Consider the following 23,245-nt stretch of genomic DNA (forward strand, 5'->3'; position numbering starts at 1 on the left):
ATACTTCATGGAACTAAGATGGAAAAGGTTAAATAAACTGCTAACATCACACAAATAGTAAATAATTATGATTGAAAACCAGGTCTTCTGCCTAAGAATCCACTGTTTTTCCACTATACTGTTCCATCTGGCTGGCATGTAGAACATAAGAATAATCAAAAGTCTAGAAAGGTAGGTTGGGGATAAAATGGGCAGAGCAAACTAAAGTTTAATTGCTTTAGTAGTTAGTGGTGACACGATCAGATTTTTGCTATAGTAATATCAATCTGGCTGCTTTGTAAAATGGTTTGGAGAAGAAAAACTGGATGAGCTATTGCAGTATTCCAGGAAATAGGTATCAATGTGAACCAGGGTGGTGGTGATGAGGATGAGAATGAAAAGAGCTGACATTCATCAGGGAGAAAGTGTGACTTGTCAGTTAATTGAATTTGTTAGGGGAAGAGGAGGAGTAAAAGAAGAATCAGAAACTAGGTTCTGAGAGGCTGACTGGAAAAGAAAAATGGTAGGACCATTAGAAAATGAAGGAGCTATTTTTGGAGAAAATGTTAAGATTAGAGAAAGTATTCAAGACTCCCCAATACCTGATACTGTGGAAAGCACTGGGAATTCAAATACAAATAACATCTGCCTTCAAGGAACTTACATTCTAGTGGGGAGGGGGGACACAAAAGGACACTGAAAAGGAGAGAGTTGCTATTCTTAGTGGACAAGGTGGAACAATTGAGCCTGTTTAGAGGCGAGTGTAGTTGGCATGGGTCTGTCCAATTAAACCTCTCAGATGGAGGTTCCTAGGAAGAGCTAAACTACAGAAATAGATGCCAAAGTTCGAATTGGAAAAGTACTTCAGTCAAGAGGAAGATTTAGGCCATCGGAGGCCAGGGAATTGGAATCCAAATTCCAGAGGAGGAAGATGCTGGCTGGGTCTTGAATTCTGATGATGTCCAGCAGGCAATTGGAACTTTGGGACTGAATCGCCAGAGCTGGAGACAGACTATAATGCAGAGAGGTATTAAGTGAAGCTTGGTATTTAGATGATAGACCGATGGGGGGAAAAAGGCGGGACAAAGAAATGATGATAAAACATTAAGGTTGCTGTGTGCAATGGCACCATGTTTAGCATTAGGGTTAAATTACTAACAAGACAGCCAACAAGGACCTTGCATTCTCCCCAGGGAGGACAACGCATGAAATCATGGCATGTTAATGGCCTGGAAATGCTGAGCTGGCCAAGATCTGGCCACGAGAAAGGCCGAAGCTGACCCCAATCAGCCCAGAGTGGTTTCAGGTGGAAAGTCCACAGTTATGCTGCGGAAAGGAACTGGAAATGAGCTGAGTGCAAATGGCCAGGTTAAGAATGATAAAGATGGAGCCAGAGACAACACAATTTAGAAAATTGTGGCCTGTGCAGTAGCAGTAACTGCTGTTTGCTGGTTTGTTCATATTGATATAGATTTGAAGGGACACTGGAGGGGACTCTAGCCCAGCCTCCTCATTTGAGGTAGCTAATAGATTCAGGGAGCTGTAAGGGGATTCTGACCTAGGTCCTCTAATTCCCCTACTTCCCACATTAACAAATTAAAATTTCTCAATGTTGTCTAAGGCTTGCTACATGTCCCAACCCTTGAGCTTTTTTTTTTTTTTTTTTTTTTTTTTTTTTTTTTTTTACCGATAGGTTAAAAGTTTCATGTGAAAATTAAAAAAAAAATACAATTAAAGTTTGTAAGTTAAAAGCATGATGCTATGAAACCTCAAAAGGAGGGAGGTATCCTGGAGATTACACAGAATTTCTTCTGCCTGGGATGATGAGGGAGAATATTTCAAGTATAGGAAATGGTCTGAGGGAAGTTTTGCAGACCCTCTTTCAGTTAAAACATGAGTGACCAGAAAACCTAGGGTTTCGGATATCTTCAAAAGCCTTTGAGGTCCCTTCCAGCTCTAGTAGTTTGAAGATCTCCTTCGCTTTACAGATGAAGAAACAAACTCAGGAAGGTGATGACATTACCAAGGTCGCATGCCTTGTAAGACAGACGGAGAAAGCCTCTCGAACGATGCAGGGTAGGTGCGAAAACAAGAGAAGTTAGGGGTGCCGGGGCCTTCCTAAGGAGGGTCAGAAATGCTTCGGGGGCCCTAAAGCGCAGCGGATGAGTATTGTGTCCAGTGGAAGGCGGCCCTGGCCGTCCAACTGCGAACTCCGAGGCGATCCTCGGACCCCAGCCCGCAGAGACGGAGGGAGGGGGTGTAGCGGATTGGGGGGCTGCGGGAGCTTTGGCAGAGCAGGACAGGACTAGGTGGGCCATTCTCAGGGACTGGGACGCGAGAAGGTGGGGCGGTGGCCTCCCCAGGCCAAGTCTCCCGGGCCAGGCCCCGCCCCGCCCCCTCTCCCGGCCCCGCCCACGGCTCCATCTTGCGGGCCGGGCCAGCAGGGGCAGTGGCGCGGCTGGGCTACTACTCTGCGGGCAGGTGAGGAGCCTCGGCTGCCCCCCTCCCCTCGCTGGCCCGGGCCGGGCCCGGGCCGCTCCCCTCGGGTGTAGGGGAGGGGGTGGGGGCGGAGGTGTGGACAGGTGCTGGGGTGGGGGACGCGGTGAGGTGGAAGCGGGACCCTTCCCCTCCTGCCTCCTGCTACCTCCTCCTGTGCCCTCCTACTCTACCCTTCCTACCCCCTGCTCTCCTCTCCTGCCGTCTCCCTTCCTCCTCCTCCTCCTCTTTCTTATTCTTCCCCCTCCTCCCTCCCCTTCCCTTTCCCCTTCCCTTTCCCCTTCCCCTTCAGTTCTTTTCCCTCCTGCCCCCTCCTCTTCCCTTCTGCGCTTCTTCCGCATTCTCCCTTCTCCCCTCTCCTTTCCTGAGACCGGCCCACGGTCCAGCTTCCAGCCTTGGAATGGGGTGGTGGATCCAGTAGCCCCGGGCGGGCGGGGTCGGGGATCTGCTGCGTCACTCCCTTCTCCCTACTTCCATTTAGTGTTTCGGTCCCCACCCTCCCGATAAGGAAGGTGGGAACCTTAAGTGAGAGTCTGGGGGGGTGGGGGGAACCTTCTCTCCCCCGATCCTTGCCCCCTCTTCCCCAGGGCTGTCCAAATCCATGCCCTCCCGAGTCTCTCCCGCCTCCCCCCAATGAGTCTTCCCTCTGCCCGGGATGTGCTTCTCCAGGACCGCCCTCGGACAGCCCCCCTTTCCCGTGTCCCCCTCCCCCGCCCACCGGCCTCTCCGAAATTAGCCGAGGCTGGTCCTCTGTGGGAAATCCTGTCTCAGGCTTCCTGAAAGCTTGGGGAGAACGTGGCAGAATTTGGCCACCCCCGCATGCCGGAGGGCTTGAGTGGAGGTCCCCACGCCTTCCCGTCTTAAAAACGCCGAAAGTCTATCCGCTAGGACAGTAGAAAATAGCATCCTCCCCAGGGTCAAGGATTACTACAAACTGCCCGGCCTTACCCCACCCCACACCTCTCTCGGAGGGAGCTCCCTCGCTTCCACCTCGTGTTCACTGGTTGGTTGGAGACTTGTTTGGAACTGAACCTAAAAGAGGTCCTCCCCAACTGGGGGAGGGGGAGAGAGCTTTTTCCAGGGAAGTAGAAAATAGGAACAAATCTGAGCCACTACTGAAGTGCTGAGACAAAATTCTCCATTTTTAAATCCTGAAAATTCCGCTTTGAAAGGTGAGACTTCAAGGAGGATTCCGGATATTTTTGGTATTTTAAGCAGCAACAGGAAAATAGTGACAATTTGCAACTTTATGGGACCAATCCCCTGTAGGGAAGCCAAAAAGACCACCAAAAAAGGAATAGGAGGGAGCATGGAGTCTTCATTTGTTTCTAACTGCCAGTATGGACCTTGCTTCTGATAGGTATCAAATTAGTATCTAATCTCTACTAAGTTGGTAATGGCTGTTAATGAACCACACTCACCCCTAATAGTTTTCCTTCAAGGACTGACTAATGCTGAGAATCTCAAGTAGGTTAGTAAAAGACAGATTTGAGGAACAGGCAAGCCTTTGGCTCCCCAGTCATATTAACAATAAACTTTGTGCTTAGAGGCAACTATAATCCCAGTTTAGGGCTTTATCCAAGCCCTATTTATTTAAATGTTTCTTTCCCACTCAATGTGGGAAAGCAGTCTCTATGGGGAGAGGGGCTTTACACTGTTCCTTTACCCTTCTTGTTGAGCATGGATTCATTTGTTTAATACATTTAGGGCAGCTGCCTCATTACTGGGCATCCTGCCACATATGTGAGGCTCTGAGAGAAATCCACTCCCTTGTCAGACTGACTCATGGGGTGGAGATGATTTCGGGGGACAGGAGTATTTTCCCCTTTCTTTTGTGAAAGTGGGTGTCACCAGAACTGTGTTGTGGCCTAGTGGAGTTGAATAACTGCTTGGGGCCTTGCTGGAGCTAGTTAAGTGATTTGCTTAGTCACTCAGGAGTTTACATTTGCTCAAGCCACTTGTAAAGTATACACGGTGTCTCCTGATGGCCTCAAATCTACTTCCTCAAAAGTACACATACAAAAAAAAAAAAAAAAAATTCAGGATGCTGGATACCTATGCTTTTTTTCTACTGTTTTAAAATTCTTAAAAGGGCAAAAGGGGAGGCAACTCTTAACCTTTTTTAAATCGAGAATCCCTTTGGCAGTGTCTAGTGAAGCCCTTGGACCCCTTTCATAAAATAAGGCAACAGAGGATTACAAAAGAAACTAATGTTGAAATACAATATCAAAATATTTTTAGAAACAGGTTCATGAACCCCAGGCTAAGAGCTCCTGCTTTAAAGCAAGAGAGAACCTGGTAAATAAAGAGCAGTCCTAATAGTGGAAATGATGTCCTGGGCCCTGAAAATTTGTATTCTTCAATGTTCAAGTGGATCTGATATCTCATCAAAGTGTGTAGTCCCATCAGCAATGCTGATTGCAGCCCATTCAGCAAGTATTGATTGAGTTCCTATTTTGTGTTTAGCATTGTGAGGAGTTTACAATCTGCTAGGATTAGTTAACAAGATTAATGTGCACATTCAAAAATAATTAGCAAAAAACATGACAGACAATGAATGGTATGGAAGCTAAGTGGATAGGAGCAGCCAGGGAAGGCTAGACAGAGGATGTGGGATTTGAAATGGGCCTTCAAAAGATATGTAGAATTTGAAGAGTAGAGAAGAAAGGGAAGCATTTTTAGTTGATGATAACAGCATGAATAAGGTCTCAGGAGCAGCAATAAACATTCTGTATTTCTAGAATCAGTTAAGCAGAGGGTTCACGTCGGTCAGTCAACATGTAATGAGATTGTTTAGGCTGGGCAGAGCCAATTATGTAGGGACCTGAATGCCAGGGACAGGAATGTGCACTTGAGCCTTTAGGCTATTAATAGGATTCAAGGCTTTCAAACTGGAGAGTGACATGATGAAAACACTGTCTTAGATTAATCTAATGGCAGAAGCCACATGAATTGGACAGATGAAAAACTAGAGACAGACAGATGAATTTTCTGTTGTTACCTAGACATGAGGTGATAGGGACCTGCATTTAGTGAAGTTGTAATGGGAATGGAAAGGATGTAAGGAATGGCTATGTTTTTGAAAGGAGAACAGATGACTGGATGCCTATAGTGCATGAAGGAATGGGATGGATCAAAGATGACTAAAACTTAGGACACCAGTAATGAAGGAAAATGGGAATTTGTTGGAGCTTAAGGGGAGAAATAGTCATGAGTTTAATTCACCATACTAGTAGGAACTAATAATTTAGACCTTTTGCCATTCCAACCTTTCATTTGCTCATTAAACAGCATTTTAAATTTTTTATTTACAAAACATTTGCATGGATAATTTTTCAACATTGACCCTTGCAAAACCTTGTGTTCCAAATGTTTACCCTCTTCTCCCCACTCCCTGTCTAGATGGCAGGTAATCCAATACATGTTAAATATGTTAAAATATATATTAAGTCCTATATATATATATATGTATATATATATATATATATATACATAATTATACAATTATCTTGCTGCACAAGAAGAATCAGGTCAAGAAGGAAACAAAAAAAATTAGAAAACAAAATACAAGCAAATAAAAACAAAAAGAGTGAAAATGCTATGTTTAAACAACATCTTTTAAACCACCTAATATTGCCCAGCGCTGTGCTAGATTGAGGTGGATGGAGATAAACAAATGCAAAAAAAGGAAATGTTGCTAAACTTCGAGGAAAATAACGTTTTCTGCATGGTGAATGAATGAAAGGATGGTATTAGTTATGTAATTACTACATTCCAGACACTAGGGAGACAAATAGAAAACTTAAAACAAACCACCACCAAAAAAAAAAAAAACAAAAAAAACACGCTTTCCCTCAAAGAATTTATATCCTAGGGGAAGAGACAACACTTATAAAAGAATGAGGGGAAGAGGAGAGTGCTTTGTTGGGAGATGGTGAAGGGATGCTGAATGGAGCCACAGGGCAGTCTATTGGCGTTCCTTTTCCAGAAGCAGTGGTAACTTTTCTTTGGCATAAAAGATCACATAGTGGGCAGTTCACATATGGCTATCTCCCTGCCTCTAGTAACCGAACACTTCCTTCTGTCATCATTTGGGATGTGAGAAGGAAGTTCTTAAAATAATTCCAATATTACTCTCTACCAAGGATAAGCAGGGAAGCAAATCTACTGTCAAAATAAATATTCTCTGATATTTGCAATGTCAAATATTGCATAAATTATTTCAGGGTTGAGAAGTAGCAGGTGTAATTGATAAAAGGCATATGCTGGTTTCCAGGGATCCTGGGTTTGAGTCCTTGCTCTGATCTTGATTGTGTGGTCCTGGACAAATCACTTAATCTTTCTTAAAACCCTTAACTTGCAAAGTAGTGATTGATCTGTATTATTAAAAAGATTTTTTCTCCCTACAGAGAAACTCCCACTTCCTACCTATGAAATCACAGGTCTCGAAAAGAAATTGTTGCTATTATAGATAACTACTCCTACATTCCTTCATTAAATGTAAATAATGGAGAATCAGCTATAGAATAAAGTTGTATCCCCAGTTTTCATAGAACTCTAGACCTCAAGGACCTTATAATCCATATTTCACAGATGAGGAAACTGAGGTTGAGCCCTAATGCCAAAGACATACAATTTAGCTTAAATGCCCAGAATTGTTTTTTCTTTTCTTTTCTTTTTTAAAAAATTCCAAGATGTACTTTATTTTTGGGAGAAGTTTGGTATTGATAAGGGAACTTTATAATTTTCTAAAATAATCCAGTCTGCTCATTTCCTTGTTTTAATTCTAGGATTAAATTGTTGAACATTTGTAGTGTTTATCCAATACAGGCATTATATCTATGATTCTATGATCTATGAATTTGGGCTTTCTCATTCTCACTTCATAGATGAGGCTTAAGACTGGTTAAATTTTTATGAAATGCCCAGAGTTTTGAAAGAAATATGTTTCTTAATAAAAACAAACAACCCAATCCAAGCCATATATGTTTCTAGAGATCTTATACCTTATAAGAAACTACTGAGAAAAATTCTTCTTTTACAGAATGTCTTACCCAGGATACCCTCCTACAGGCTACCCAGCATTCCCTGGATATCCTGTGAGTATCACTACCAAAGGATGGGGGAGGGGAGATGGAGAAGAGAGTCAAACATTTGAAATATGTCAATCCTGCCAAATCATTTCTTCCAGATCATTTCTTTTTTCTTTTTTTTTTTTTTTATTAACAAGCAGGAAAGGATCTTGACGAAACCCTTTGTGTCATAGCTATGGAACTTAAAAGGCCCCCTCCTAGTGGCTCAGTAATAGTTGAGTGTTTGTGATCACTTTTATAAATGGGCTTGTCAGTTTCCATCTTGTGGCTTTCTGGGATGTTAAAGGTTGTTTATATTTAAATGAATGAATAGGATTGTCCTTGTACATTTCAGCTTCACACCAATGGTAGACTTGCCATCCGCTAGGAGCAAAAAGAGAACTTAGGATACTGTAACCTGATGGGGAACACATTTGCCACCGTGAATGTATCCGAGTAGAGAGGAGAGTCATGACTGTGTCCATAGTTGTCAGTCCTGGGGCAACTATTTCCACCAAAGCAGAGAATCTTAGTTCAACTTCCAAGTTTGCAAAATCTAGAAAAGTGAAGTGATTCATTGAAGGCCACAGAGTCAGAACTGGAACTTTTGACCTCTGCTATAGTATTGTCATTCTTAAAAATAATTATTTAATTTTAACTTAATTATATTAACAATATTAATTATTAATTATCATCAATGTTATTTATTTTAAACAATTACTATTTAATTTTTCAAATTAGTGCATATTTCTCCTCCCCACTTCCCCTATCCACTAAAAATAGTAAAGAAAGAAGGAAGGGGGGGGGTTCTTTCTTTGGTACAAGCTCTAGAATTCCTTCTTTATTACCCTGGGGGAGAGAGGGATCCTAATATTGTATCCTTAGATTTGGGGGACATGAAAACTATTCTTTCCCCAGGACGATATTTAATAGAAAGAAAGAAGGAAACAGACATTTATTAAATACTTAATGTGTGTAAGGCTCCATGCCAAGCACTGGGGATACAAATACAAGCAAAAAAGGGAGATGGCCCCTGTCCTCAAAGAACTTACATTCTGATAGCGGGAAAACACACAAAAGGAAGATGAAGAGAAGGGAAAAAGCATGAAGAGGGAGAATAGAGGGATCCTTCCGGATCCAGCAAAAGGTCAAAGTTTAAAAGTCCCAAAAGTCTGAACCAATGCCAGAAGATACCCTAACCATAGCAGAGAACCTTAAGCTCTTGTGTCTCATGGAAAAACTGAGGCACAAGAGAAATTGATCACTTGCTGGTCCCAAGATGATATGTGTGACCTAATCTTGATAGAGGAGAAGCCCAGGAACATGGATGTAGAAAGTGTCTATTGTTCTGTTAAGAAAGTTGTCAGGGTTTTTACATTTGTTATATTGTTTTTAAATGTTTCAGCTTTACTTGAGCACAGATTCACTTGGTGATTTTCTGAATCTCAGCCTGCAGGTCAGGAGGCATCTTTTCCACCTCCTGCTGGTCAGTATCCATATCCTACTGGCTTTCCCCCAATGGGAGGAGGTGCCTATCCTCCAGCACCAACGGGTGGTTTCCCCGGACCTGGAGGTTACCCAGGCCCTGCAGGTTACCCTGCTTCTGGAGGGTATGCTGGTGCCCCACCAGCAGGAGGAGCCCCGTCCTATCCTGGAGGTAAGTTCTACTACACCTTGGCTGTAGTGATCTAGGAGTAAAGTTGTAGATTCCTTATTTTCCCCATTCTCTTCTTTCTTGTTTGTGATCAAGCTGTCACTTTCATTCAGATATTGAATATATAAAGTAGAAAAACTTCCCTCCAGTTTATTACAGTCCAATAAGAAAATAATGGCATTTGGGTGAATTATTAATCCATGATAGAATGCAATAGGGACAGAAGAGAGAGACAAAATGCTCAAAAAAAAAAAAAAAAATCAGGGAGAACTTATGATTAGCTCAGGTTACCTGAGCAGAACTCTGGGGAGAATAAATGTGGGATAAGGATTCCTAAAGAGCAGTCAGAGTCGAGACAGAGCTGGCTTCAACATTATTGGGAGCAAAATTAGTATCATGTCCATGGTAAAAGAGCAATTTCTTTTCCTTCTTTTATTATACTTTCTAATAGATCTTAAGAAGCATCAATTTCCAGTAAAACAGGCTTGATCTTTAGAATGAAGGCTTTATGTAGAAGCTTCAAGACACCATTATCTAAAGCAAGGATTCCGAAGTCTTTTTTCAATGTCACATATACTCCCTTTGGTATGAAAACAGGGACTTTTCAGGATCATATTCTTAAATGTATAAAATAAAGGATAGAGGATGACAAAGAAAATCAATTACATTGAAATATAATAAAAAATTTGAAATTCACAGACCTCAATTAGTCAACAAGCATTTATTAAGCACCTACTATGTGCCAAACACCGTGGTACACATCGAAAATACCAAGAAAGCAAAAATAGAACCTGCCTTCATAGAGCTTACAGTTTAATGGAGTAGAAGGTTAAGAATCCATATTTTAAAAATCTAAGGTCAAGTAAGCAAAGAAAGTATTAAAATAAACATGTAGGTATGGATTTACACATACACATGATATATCTTTGTATATGGTATTTAAAAAACAAAGCATAGTGATGTGTGTGGTAATTAAATTTATCAATTAGTAGCATTTTTTAGTTCATTTAACTGATAGGGTGAATACTGATTATGCGTAATCCTTGCTTAGGATACATTTTGGTCATTAATTTTTCATTGTTTTCTCTGAAATTATGACTTTTATTGTAATAATTACTAAACTTATTTCTCTACAGCTTCTCCAGGCCAAGGATTTGGAGTCCCACCAGGTGCACCTGGTTTTTCTGGCTATCCCCAACCCCCAGTCCAATCCTATGCTGGTGGACCAGGACAGATACAGATCCCAGGTAGGTATTTACTATAATCAAATAAAAGGCTGTATCACATTATTTTGAATTGTAACCTAAATATTTCTTTTTAACCTGAAAATTTTTAAATGGACATCAATATATGTCAGGGTTATAATATCTGAAGAGAACCTTTAAAACTTTTTTTTAGCATAGTATGTAGGATTATGAACTGCTCTAAAATTTTAATTTTGAATTTTTAATAAATGAGAGTCAAATTAGTTTTCTATTTTAAAAAAAAGCAAATGAAACATTTCCAAGTTTAGAAACAAACTATCTCTCAACTTTAATAGAAACTGCCCAATTGCTTTTCCTTCAATACTTATTTCCCTCCATTCTCTGGCCAAAAGAAAATAGTAATCTAGACCTTTCCTCAAATAAAATTAAGATTTCATCCACAGTTTGGAGAAAAGTATTAATTCTTTTTTTTTTTTTTTTTTTTTTTTTGTGTGAGGTAATCAGGATTAAGTGACTTGCCTAGGGTCACACAACTAGGAAGTGTTAAATGTTTGAAGCTGAATTTTGAATTCAGGTCCTCCCAACTGCAAGGCCAGTGTTCTATCCCACCGTGCTACTTGGCTGCCCTGAAAAGCATTAATTCTTGAAGATATGGGCTCATTGGAGTATTGAGATCATATAGCACATAGTTCAGGGATAGACTGGTAAGGAGTTTCAATTGGCATATTCCAAAACAAACAAATTAACAAAATCCAACCTTACTTTGGCGTGTAATTATAACCCTTATTTTACCATTATACAATATATATAATAACTAATGTACTTTTCCCCTAAGGGGTTCTTTTTTATTTAATTACTTAGTTTATTTACTGTTTTATTTTCTCCCCATTGCATGTAAAAACAGATCAATGTAATTTGGAAGAGCAACCCATTTTTAAAGAGTTGTTACATGGTTTATTTTTTAAATTTGTAGGTGGTTTTCCCGGAGGACAGGTTCCTTCCCAGTATCCTAGTGGCCAAGCTCCTGTTCCTTACCCTAATCAGGTATTTTGGGATCGGCCCTTTCTAGCAGAAGGGTAACTGGGGAATAGCAAAAAATAATACTGTTCTGCTGCCATTGACAGGTTTACAATATAGAAAAATAGGGGTATCTACAGAGATTCAATTGTAAACATATTCGTGCGGGGCAGATCATACCATCCTAGGCCAGTTAGATGTGGAATCCTTGTAATTTTGCTAAGGCAAAGGAGAACCAGATCAGGAGGATAGGATGTATCTGTTGGGAAGCAATCATAGGTAGAGACGAGAGCATTGGAAAAGAGAGAGTGAGTCAGCCTTAGGAGCAGGAAGAACTGGATTCAGATACAAACTGGCTGTGCAATCTTAATCACGTTTCTTGACCTCTCTGGAACTTAGGCACCTCTCCCTAAGTTACCAGGAAAGTGCAGAGCTATATTGGTAGAAGGAATTTCCTTATTTGGAAGTTCTCTGTAGCAGTGAAGTCACAGGTACAGCTCCATTTTCTGTTATGGGTAATAATGCTGGATAATGGGATAGATGCCTACTGAAAGTCTCTCTTGGGGATTTAATGCTCTTAAGTGATTCAAAAGAGACTACACCGGGCTTTGCTCTGAATTCTAATTCTATCACATGTAGACTGTGACCATAGACATGATATTTAACCTGTCAGTGCTTCAGTTGCTTATCTGTCAAATGGGGTTGTGTTCCTCTCTACCCAGAGGAACTAGGAATTCTTACATATGGGACAATTTCTCTTGTCAGGAGAGGGCAGAGAAAAATCCAAGGTATAATAGCTCTTCTGTATGATTAAGATAGCTTTGAGGCAGAAGACATGAGGTGTTTGAGAAGGTGGGAGGCCAGATGGGAAAAACCTGTGAGCTGGGTCCAAAATATATAGGGAGGCAAGAAGAGTCACTGGAGGTACATAGATGACAGCAACAAAAATCTGGTCAGGAAGTGAATATTAAAGTAGGAGAGGTAAGCTTCTGAATGATGGTGTCCCAGGTAAAAAGGTTCTCTGCCTTGTTCCATGTGCCAGAGCATGTGAGAGAAGAAGCGGCTGCCAAGAAGAAGGTAGAAGAGAAGGGAACAGGCTCCAGAGATTGGTGCTATTGTTATCTCCATTTTATAGTTGAGGAAACTGAGGCAGACAGGTTTAGTGACATGTGCAAGGTCACCCAGCTAGTAGGTACCAAGGCTATAGTTGAGCTCACCCCGAGGCCTGACCATGCAGGTCCTTCTATTGGGGCAGAGCCTCACAAGACAAAAGGAACTGGAAAGGAAGAGGCTCTGAAGCCATTCTAGGATCCTAGATTCAGAGCAGGAAGGGGCCTTTTACAAATCAGAACACCAACTCGGAGAGATGCAGAAACATTCCCGTTGTAGCACAGACAGTCAGTAACATTTCAGGTTCATGTCCTCTGACTCCCCATTCAGGGAAGTGATCTTTCCTCCAGCTTCCAAGAAGGCTCTCAGTTCTTAGGAGGGCAGAAGAAGGGGGAGAGCTTGCATGGAGTTTCCTGGGGGTATGATGGGGAGTCACTCTGTCCCCTTCTCCCACTCACCATTCAATGGGTTCCCAGGCCTGTTGGTTCACCTGGGGATGGGGATGAGTATGGCCTGCTCCAACTCCATTGGGAGGGTGTCTTTCACTGGGGAGGGTTGTGATGGCCACAGAAGCTGGGGTGAATGGGTGGAATGACAGGCCCCAGGCTGGGTGAGAAAGCCGGTCTTTCAGCCTTCTGGATTTAGCAGGAGGTGGAGGGTGAGAACTGTTACCCCCCCCCCACTCCAGGATGTCAACATGTAGAACAAAGCCCTGGGCACCCTGTTATGGTTCTGACCTGTGTCTACTTCACAGGAGTTGTGGTGAGGCAGGCACTTGCTAATCTTAAAGTATTAATCAAATTTACATTTTTAGTCATAACAACATAACCTTGAAGTTTGGATAACTGGGCTGTTTGTGGGAATTTAGAGTCTTCAGGTACCATTCCCAGAAGGATGATTATGTGCTTCCATTCTGCCTTATAAACTTCATCTGTTCTTTCAGATCAATCCTGAGTTCTTTCCTTCCTGTCCTGTTTTCTCTTCTATTCCTTTGGATTATAACAGTGAAGTGAGTAAGGCTTTTTCTATGCACTAAAGGCCTTTTGAAGTATTATACTCCAGAATTATTATTTTTTCTTATGTGCCTTTTATGCTTTCCTTTGTGTCTCTGCAAAAGATCATTTTTTAATCTTTCATTTCAAGAGAAAATTTGCATGAATATGTTGATAAGTCAATAGATACAAAATAAATTGGTTTATATCTTTGACTACACTTAACGTGTAGACAACATGTTTATCAATTAAATTGATGATGGAGTTGCTAAAACTGATGGATTGGATGACAGGATTTGGACTCAGAGAATCCTTTCCAGCCTAAAACACCTGGCCAAATCTCATTTGATAAAGGAAAGGATATAGTCCTACATGTGACTTTAAAATGTATTGAACAGGGGAGGAGTGACTAGGCAACATGGGAGAGACCCTTATTAGATGACAAATTCAATTGAGTTGTGTGTTATGGCAACCAAACAACAACAACAATCTAAAGCATATACTATCACTTCAAAAGAGCTGTACTTCAGAACAGGTATTCTTTCTACCAATCTCTTAGCAGCTTTCCCCACCTGAATAGATAAGCTTCAGGAGCTACTATTGGGCCCAGACTGACCTGCTCTCTAGTGATGAGCCTTTCCAGGTGTTGCTGCACTAGATCTCAGCTGAGGCACAGTCCGGCACCGGACTCCTGTGTGAAGTTTTGTCGGTGAGGGGGGACCCTCACTCTTGTGTTCCCCTAGCTTAGCCTTTAAGATCCCAGGACATCTACACAAGGAAGTATCAGATGAGTCCAGGGAAGTCATCAGCAAGCACTTATTAAGCCCTATCATGTACCAGGCATTGTGCTAAACCAGGCAGATACAAAATCTGAAATAGTCCCTGTCCTAAAAGAACTCACAGCTTAAAAGGCAGTGTGTGTGTGTGTGTGTGTGTGTGTGTGTGTGTGCGTGCGCGCACGCGCAACACTATGCAAACAGCTTTGTAAACAACTACCTATAAATGAGGTATATATATAGGATACACAGGAAATATTTCCAAAGGGAAGTCACTAGCATTAAGGAAGACTAGGAAAAGATTAGTTGTACTTAGCGTTGTCAAGAAGCAGAACTGAGAAGGAAAAACATTCTGGGGATTGGGAACAGCCTCTGAAAATGTTCAGAGTTGGGAAAAGAGTAGGAAAGCAAAGAAGCCCAGGTCACCTCATTGCAGAATAGGCAATGTAACATGTTGGAAGACTGACAAAGAAGGAAGAGACCAAGTTATGAAGCTCTTTAAGTATCAGACAGAGCATTTTGTATTTGATCCTGAAGGTAATGGGGAGCCACTTAAATTTCCTGAATAAAGTGGAGTGATATGATCAGAACTGGAGTGGAAGAGGGACTGGAGTAGGAAACTGGAATTTGAAATAATCCAGGGAAGCAGAAGTCGAAGACAAGGAGTGAGAGCCTTCCAGACACTGGGGACAACCAGTGAAAATGTCCAGATTCAGAAAATGGAGTGTCTAGTTCAAGGGACAGCCAAGAAGCCAGTGCCACTGTGTAGCGAGCTGTCGTCTCCAGAAGCTGCCAGATCGCTCTCTGGGAAGAGATCTGCTGTGTCTACTCAAATCTTTCAGACAGATTCTTCTTCCTGTAGTGAACCGTTGTCTCCAGGCAGTTGCTGTTAACTCTTGTCCTTAGAAGTGACTTCCCTTCCTGCAGAGAGCCCCGTCAAGCCTGATGCAATGCAGAGTCTTTCTTCTTGAATCCTGGCTCTGAATCTCCTCCAGCTCTTATCCTTCTCCAGGCCGATCTGCTCTCTGCGCCCAGTGCTGTCTCTTTTTATCCTCCCAGAGAATGGGCGTGGGATAATGCAAGGGCTTCTGGGAAGAACCACCCCAGCCAATGAGCTTGCCCCCTCTATCAAGTCAACCTGAGTTCTCACCTTGTAATTGTCCAGAAAACCTGAATTCTCACCTTGTCACTGTCCAGACAACCTCAGTTCTCACTTAGTAATCCTAACACCACTGGATTGCAAAGTACATGAAAGGGGAGTGTGTGGTGTAAGATGTAAGAAGACTGGAGAGGTAGGCTGTGGGTGCAGGTAATGAAAGCCTTTGAATGCCAAACAGTGCATTTTATATTTGGCCTGGAGGTGATAAAGAGCCACAGGAAATCGTTGACTAGTAGGGAGAGTGACAGTGACACAGACCTGTGGTTTAGGAAGATCACTGGGTCACTCTGTCCAGTTGGAGGAACTTACAGGGATCCAGATTTTGGTACAGCGTAAAGAACTTCCAAATGATTATGGGCTTGTAGGGTTTCAAACTGGAAAGGACCTAGAGGTCTCATAATTTTATGGATGAGGAGACTGGAGTCCTCAAACAGTGAAATAATCACTAGTCATTATCCACCAGGTGGTAAATTCCAAAGGTGGATTGGAACCCACATTTTATGGCTCCAGATTCACGACTTTTTCTTCTGTGGATTGTCTTGTGAAGTAATGAGCATCCCATTATGAAAATGTTGAGACATAGAGACTGGCTATGACTGTCATTCCCACGGGGGACAGCTGTAATGACTGGTGGGTTGGAGTGAATCATGGCTGAGCTTCCTTCTATCTCCAGCATTTGGTGATTCTATTTCGTTTATAACTCCAGTGTAGACAGAGCATGGGGCTTTTGTGGGCTGTAGCATACTGTTGTGGCTGTTGAGTGACACCATAGTGGACAAAGAGTCTAACCTGGAGTCAGAAAGACTCATCAAAGCTGGTTTCAGACACTTACTAGCCATGTGACCCTGGACAAGTCATCTAACACTCTTTCCCTCAGTTTCCTCATCTGTAAAATGAGCTGAAGGAAATGGCAAGTCATTCCAGTATCTTTGCCAAGAAAACTGAAGAGTTGAACATGACTCAATGAGTATAACAACAATGACAACAAAAGTATAATAGTAAATTAGTCTAATAGTTTGAGAGGAAGAATGACAGGTGAGAATGATAGTTTCTTTTGCATCTTGCCATACACAAAACAGTTGTCTCTCTTGTTCCATGTCATACAGTCTGACCATATTACTCTCCTACTCTGGAAATTTCTGTGGCTCTTAATTGCCTCTGTTTGCCTTAATTGCCTTTTAGTTTGTGTTGAAAATATGTGTGGTAAAACCCTTTTCCAAATAATGTTTATAAATGCACTAATATAAAATACATAGGATTACAAAAGAAACAAACTTGTGCATGTGTGTATTTGTGTATGTATATGTATGCAATTATTAAAAATGTTTTAAAAATTAAGTTCATGAATCCTAAGTTAAAAACCCCTACCTTAGGATCATGTGAAAGCTCCTCTGTTTGGTTTTTAAAATCCTGACATCTAGTCCCAAACTACCTTCCAGCCTTATACACATTACTCCCCTTCCTACACTATATTGTCCAGTCCAGCCAGACTCTCCATCTCCCAGTAGCCCCACACTTTTGCACTGGGTTTCTTCCATGCCTGAAACATACTCCTTTCTCATCTCCACTTAACTAGCATTCCTTGTTTCCTTCAAGACTTTTTTCAAGTGCCACTTTTCTATGTGGAGGATCTGTTGATCCCTCCTCCCCATTCTATTTGTTAGTTCTTCCCCCTCCAAATTACTTTGTGTTTGTTTTGTATGTATTTAAATATGTCTGTGTTTCCTCCCATAGATGTAAGAGGACTGTTTCACTTTTCACTTTGTATCTCCAGCACCTGGCCCAGTTCATGACACATTAATAAATTCTTGGGTTTTACATCATTTTACTTTGGGCTATGAAGGGAGTCAGCGCATTATTTGTGCTTGAGCTCTGCAGGGGCTACATTTACTCTGCTATGGATCAAGATGAGACCCCTTCTATATCTGTCTTACTGGGCAGGTTGTTGAGTTGGTGTGACTAAAATGAGCCATTAACCTGGTGGCAACTTTTTGGTGACAGGAGGACAGCAGTCCTTCCTTCAGCTCTTCTGAGATCCGTGATTTTGTCAGCTTATAAGCCTTCTACTGATAGACACCACAAGCCCAGATTTAGTGGCCAAAAAAATCCATTAACTTGCCTTCCTGCATTTGCGAGGTTGGCCCTGGGACAGTCTTCACTGAGCCTTGTACATTGGACTTTCTACCTTAGTGAAGAGTGTGAATTATCAGAGTTTACTCCTTCTGAGCCTGATGGTATTAACCCAAAGTTCCTGCCATGCCATGATGAGGCATTAGAGCAGGACTTTCGTGTTGTGTAATTTTTGTTTAACTGTATTCTAGGAGACCAAACTTACCTATGACACATCTCTAGTTGCTGATAATTACTTCCTCAAAAGGGACATTCCTGCTTTATTCAGAGTTTTTCTGGGAATTAAATATGATAACATATAAAGGACTGCTTCTTGATAATCCCATTGATATTTTAAGTCCCAAAACCTTAATGATTGTAGGCTATCCTTACATTCTTACCCCTCTGAAGCAGTGACTTTGATATTTTAAGAGGAGCACAAAACTTGGGAGGAAAAGCTAGACCAGAACAAACAAAGCCCTTGCGGAGGAGATTTCTAGTGTAGGGACCAAATGGAAGAGGGATGCCTTATCGAAGGCGGGGTCCTTCAGATGTTTGTGGGGTTCATGTCTGCAGCTCTAATGCCTATTGCTCCAAGCTCCTACACATTTCCAGGCCTTCCAGATGAGATCTGGAATCACTCAAAAGCATCTACACCAGAAAAAGCCTTTTGAGCTGACTGATGCACAATTGGTACTCTTTGAAGTTGATATACAGTGTATTAAGCTTAGGATTTACTGATATTACTGCCTCAGAGGAGCTTTATTGCCACTATAAGAGCCAGGTGTGGATACAATGATCTGTGTTCAAAATAATAAAAGGAAAGGAATTAAATTGCCTTTAGTAACTGTACAATGATCTTAATGTTCCCATGCTTCTTCCTAAAGCAAAATTCCATCTTTTTAATGTCATATTATTCTAATGATGGCAAATGGCTGTGGGTCATTCACAGTTGGTGAGAATTTAAGCTTGTGGGGAAGGACAACCTAAATGAATGTGGTGGGGGTGAGTAGGCTGCAACATTTTGCTGATGAAGAATTGCACCAAAAATGGTGTAAAATCAGAGAGAGACATCCTCAGAAGGAAAGTGGGCCAGTGATAAGAGGGGCAAGGAGAAACCAGGGGACAGTTTCTGGGTTTGGATGTTTTCTATGCCATCCCAAGGCCTGGAGAGAGGGCCTCTAGGGTGTCAGAAGGACCTTGGGGGGGTAGATTGACCGGAAGAGAGAGCATGTTAAAGGTATACCTCTATCAGCCTTTAAACTTTAAACCCACAAAACGATCCAAGTATTAGATTAATTCATAATTTTTAAAGACTGCCTGCTCAGCTTCTTCCTTGCATTCTTCTGTTTATTTGAGCTGTTTTCATAATGGGTTCAGGCATCAGAGCCCCATACAAAGAATTGAATTAAGTCAAGTTACAGGAATAAAGTTATAATGTTTCTCATCTGAAGCCCAGTGGTTGTCACCTTATGTTTCTCCTTGCCCTTTCCTTAGCAAGTTAGGAGATTTTTATTTTATTATTATTTTTTAATGTCAGGAAATTTATGTTCTACTATATTGAGAGCTTTTTTTTTGTCCCACTTTTAAGTGTCTTGTTTAAGGACTAGCCAGTAGCAAAGAGTCTCTCTTTTGCTCTCCCTCCCATCCCCATTTCTACCAACATGGAAACCATGGCGCAGGCAGACTAAATAATTTACAGATAAGCAGGTCAACCTTGAATAGAAAAGCTAGCCCTATATAATAGAGATTCAGTTTCATTTACCATCTTCTTCTGTTCTACTCTGAATGTAGAAATGCTCATTTTACTTGATGTTCTTCATGTCTAGAATAAAAAATAATTAAAAAGCTAAATGACTTGCCTAATTAGGATCAAAAGCTCATCATCCCATACCCAGAATTTGAAGGGTGTCTCTTTGGAATAGTCGAACACACTAGGAAGAGGCTAATTTTGTTTCCTAATATCTAGAATATCTACAAAAAATGTGCCCCCAAAATCCAGAGCTAACTCCCTGACCCTGAATCTTTAAATCATTAGCCACTGTTAGAGTTAAAGTTGGATAGCCTGCTAATGTAATTGAGCTTCCTTGCCCTATTTGATTTTTATACTTCTTTTTCCCAGCCAGCAGCCATGACTCAAGGTACTCAGGGAACCATCCGACCTGCTGCCAACTTTGATGCTGTAAAGGATGCGGAAATTCTCCGAAAGGCCATGAAAGGATTTGGTAAAGAACAAATGGGATTTTTTTTTTTGGTCTTCAACAAATTAAAATTATAATAATAATAGCTACCACAAGCCAGACATTGTGCCATTTATAACCATTTAAAACTGTTTATAGACATTTGTAACTACTATCTCATTGGATACCCACAACTATTCTGGGAGGTTGGTACTATTATTATTCCTACTTTACAGATGAGGAAAATTGAAGCAGTGAAGTGGTTTGCTTAGTGTCACACAGCCAGTATAGCATCTGGGGAAAGATTTGAACTCAGGTTTTCCTAACTCTGGGACTGGTGCTTTATTCACTATGCCATCTATCTGCCCCAACTTAACTTAAAGCTGCTTAAGGTAAGATAAAAATAGCTTTATAAATTCACAAGCCAAGTGTTCACATGAATTAGTTTGGTCTGGCTTGTGGGCGCCCCCCAAGCAAACAAAGATATAGTAAGAGAGACTCCTCTTGACATCTTTGTATGTGATTTTTCAGGGACTGATGAGCAAGCAATTGTGGATGTTGTTGCCAATCGCTCCAATGATCAAAGACAGAAAATTAAAGCAGCTTTTAAGACCATGTATGGAAAGGTACGTGTTTGATTTTTAAATTCAATGAGAAAATAGACCCAGTATCCCAACATGATGGGAATGACAAAGTCTATATCTGAGGAAAAATGTTTTACTAGTCTGCAAAGAACAGTGCTACTGTGACCTGAGATTGTTCAAGGGATTATATTTATTTTTCTTGGGAGCTGTAGCCCTGAAATGGATGATTCCTTTCACAGTGCATTTTACAATCCAGCCATACCTTCAATATAATTCATGGTTGACCATAAATCCTCCATAGAGGATCCATCAAATACTGGAGTCCTTCTCCTAATTCTTTTAATATTTTGCAGATAATAGTGCAGTGCTTGGACCATCTGACTCTTCCCTTGATACATGATGGCCCATCCCTTTTTCTGGTCAAACATCTACTTGATGATGCCATATATGACCTGTTGCATGCACGTCATCCTTGGTAATCTGCTGCAGCCTTCCTCAAGTCAGGTCAACAAGTATTTATCATGTGCTTACTTTGTGCCATGCACCATGCTGCAAAAACCCACCATACACTTTCCATCATTCCCTGGGTTACATGTACTTTTCATTCCCTTGAGATGTTGGGGTCCATGATTTTAAAAACTTAATACTGATCAACAGAAAAGAAAGAGCAAATATACAAAGTAAAGAATCAAAAATGACATAAATCCCTTTATCATTTAACAGAGGAAAACCAAACAAATGAAAAGACAACCAACAAATGGAAAGTGTTTGTGTTGGCTTCCCTTCCAAGTCAAACCAAAGTCCTGTTACCGTTTTGTCTTTTATAGTTTTATATAATATACTTCTGGTCATTGTGTATGCTGCTCTGGTTCTGTTCATCTTGCTTTAAGGATAGGGAGAGGGACTGGACCCATGATTTTATTGATCTAAGGATTTCCTGGATGAGGAAATCTCCACCAGTGCAGATGGGCACATTCTTGGCAACTCAAGTCTGTAAAAGTGTGCAAGGGCATCAAGAGGCTGAAGCACCTTTTTTTTTTTTTTGCTAAGGCAGTTTGGGTTAAGTGACTTGCCCAGGGTCACACAGCTAGGACGTATTAAGTGTCTGAGGGCAGATTTGAACTCAGATCCTCATGACTTCAGGGCTGATTGAAGCATCTTTTCTCGAGTTACATGGTACATGGCCAGTATGGCAGGATGTAAACCCCATTTCCCCTGTCTCTGAAACCAGTTCTCTATACGACTAGGACATTGTACCTCTCTGTTTCACTTTGCATTATTTTTTATATCTTCCTATCCACTATTCAGTCTTCATTTCTTATATTCTTATAGACTTTGAATATTTTCTTCCCCCCCCCCCAGGACTTTTAAGAGATATGAAAACTACTTTCATAGTTAGTCCCTTCCCCTCCCCCCCATGTTGTTCTAACTAGCCTCCTAACTTATCTTTCTACTCACTTGAGAAATAACCAAGCAAGATTTTCTTGGTCAATAACTACCACTGGTTTATTATTACTGAGGAGCGGTTTTTTCCTCATTGTCCTAGGGAAAGATTTCTATTTCCTATTTCTTGTATCTGAAAGAATAAAGGATAACCTCTGCATCTCTTTCCTTCCCTCCCCCAATCTCTTCTCTTACCTGCTTATCTTATCAACTCTCAATCTGTCAATTTGGAATTCTAAGTCCTTCATTAGTTAGCTAGTTAATTAATTAATTAGTCCTCCTTAGCATAGACATATTGATCAAGTTGGATTATCTCACTTTATCTCATAAAATCTCTGTTGTCCTGAGGCATAGAGCTAAGAGCTGATTACTCTCTTCCAAAACCCAACCCCATTTCCCTTCCTGAGAACTTCTGCAGCAAATATATGTGGCCTGTACCATGATATTTCAAATAGTTTTAAAGTTAAAATATAATTCAGTCTTCTTGCTCTGAAACCAGCTTACTTCCTGTCTTAATAACATTTATATGACATTTTCCTCACAGTAACTATACAATATAGGCAATGCAATTGTTATTATCCCTATTTCATTGATGAGATGTTTAGTAACTCACTTTTTTTGGTCAGTGATAATATCATTTCCCAATCATTTGAGCTTGAAATCTTATTCGTCTCTGGCTTTTCCTGGGTCCCTGAGTTTTCTTTCCTCAAATTAATTCTCACATCCTTTCTCTTCCTCTCCCCCTGCAACTGTAGTATTCCCTAATAAGCCAGAGTGTTACTATGGCTCCTAGCTGGTCTACAGACCCCCATCTCTTCCCACTCTCTATCCCCACCTTTCTACATCCCCCCTAACCCTGCATTCAACTTCTCAAAACCTTCAGTGGTCTCTAATTACTATAGGGAACCTCCTTCACAATATGTGTCTTTCTCTATGTAATTGGGCTTCACTTTAGTTCTGTAAATCTGTTCCAGTAACAATAGTCTATTCATTATTTCTCAGCATAACTCATTTTTACTCACAACGCTTCTCTTCGTTACAATGCTTTCTACTTTCTTCTTGATTTATTAATCCCTGTTCCATCTTTTACTGCCTCCCTTGAGTCTTACTCCATAAAGCTTTGACTAATCTTCAGTGAACTCCTGTAGTATTTTATTTACCAAACATTTCTTTTGAGAGCTTTATTGCCTCATATTATTTATCTTTTGATATTTGCATGTCCCCCACCTGACTTAGATTGTAAGTATCTTAAACTTAGTTGTATCCACAAAACTGATTAGTGTCTTGCATATGGAAGCTGCTCAAGTATTTGTTGCTTGACTGAATTGTTCTCCAGTTGTTGTGTCTCATTCTTATGCCTGTGTGTCTTTCTTTGCATGTTAATAGTAATGTTAATATGCATAGTAAATAAAAATATTTCTTAATAGTCTTCCATTGTGTTGGACCAACTGCTTTAATAAGTGCTTATC

At 41.0% G+C, this 23,245-nt stretch overlaps 1 protein-coding gene across 4 annotated transcripts in view; it reads left to right on the forward strand.

Moving 5' to 3' along the window:
- The first annotated feature begins 2,384 nt into the window (after nt 1-2,384).
- ANXA7 (annexin A7) overlaps nt 2,385-23,245 on the forward strand; it is a 31,055-nt gene continuing 10,194 nt past the window's right edge. For 2 of the 4 annotated variants that reach the window (XM_074296853.1, XM_074296851.1), the window contains exons 1-7: nt 2,385-2,460; nt 7,520-7,574; nt 8,997-9,204; nt 10,338-10,448; nt 11,380-11,450; nt 19,692-19,794; nt 20,281-20,375. In XM_074296853.1, the coding sequence (XP_074152954.1) occupies nt 7,521-7,574; nt 8,997-9,204; nt 10,338-10,448; nt 11,380-11,450; nt 19,692-19,794; nt 20,281-20,375 (642 nt within the window). In that variant the 5' untranslated portion in view covers nt 2,385-2,460; nt 7,520. Of the gene's footprint in view, nt 3,648-7,519; nt 7,575-8,996; nt 9,205-10,337; nt 10,449-11,379; nt 11,451-13,476; nt 13,543-19,691; nt 19,795-20,280; nt 20,376-23,245 lie in introns of all 4 variants that reach the window. The other 2 variants (XM_074296850.1, XM_074296852.1) reach the window with 2 other exon arrangements.

The sequence above is a fragment of the Sminthopsis crassicaudata genome, chromosome 2 (assembly GCF_048593235.1).
Source record: "Sminthopsis crassicaudata isolate SCR6 chromosome 2, ASM4859323v1, whole genome shotgun sequence".
Classification (NCBI taxonomy): Eukaryota; Metazoa; Chordata; class Mammalia; order Dasyuromorphia; family Dasyuridae; genus Sminthopsis; species Sminthopsis crassicaudata.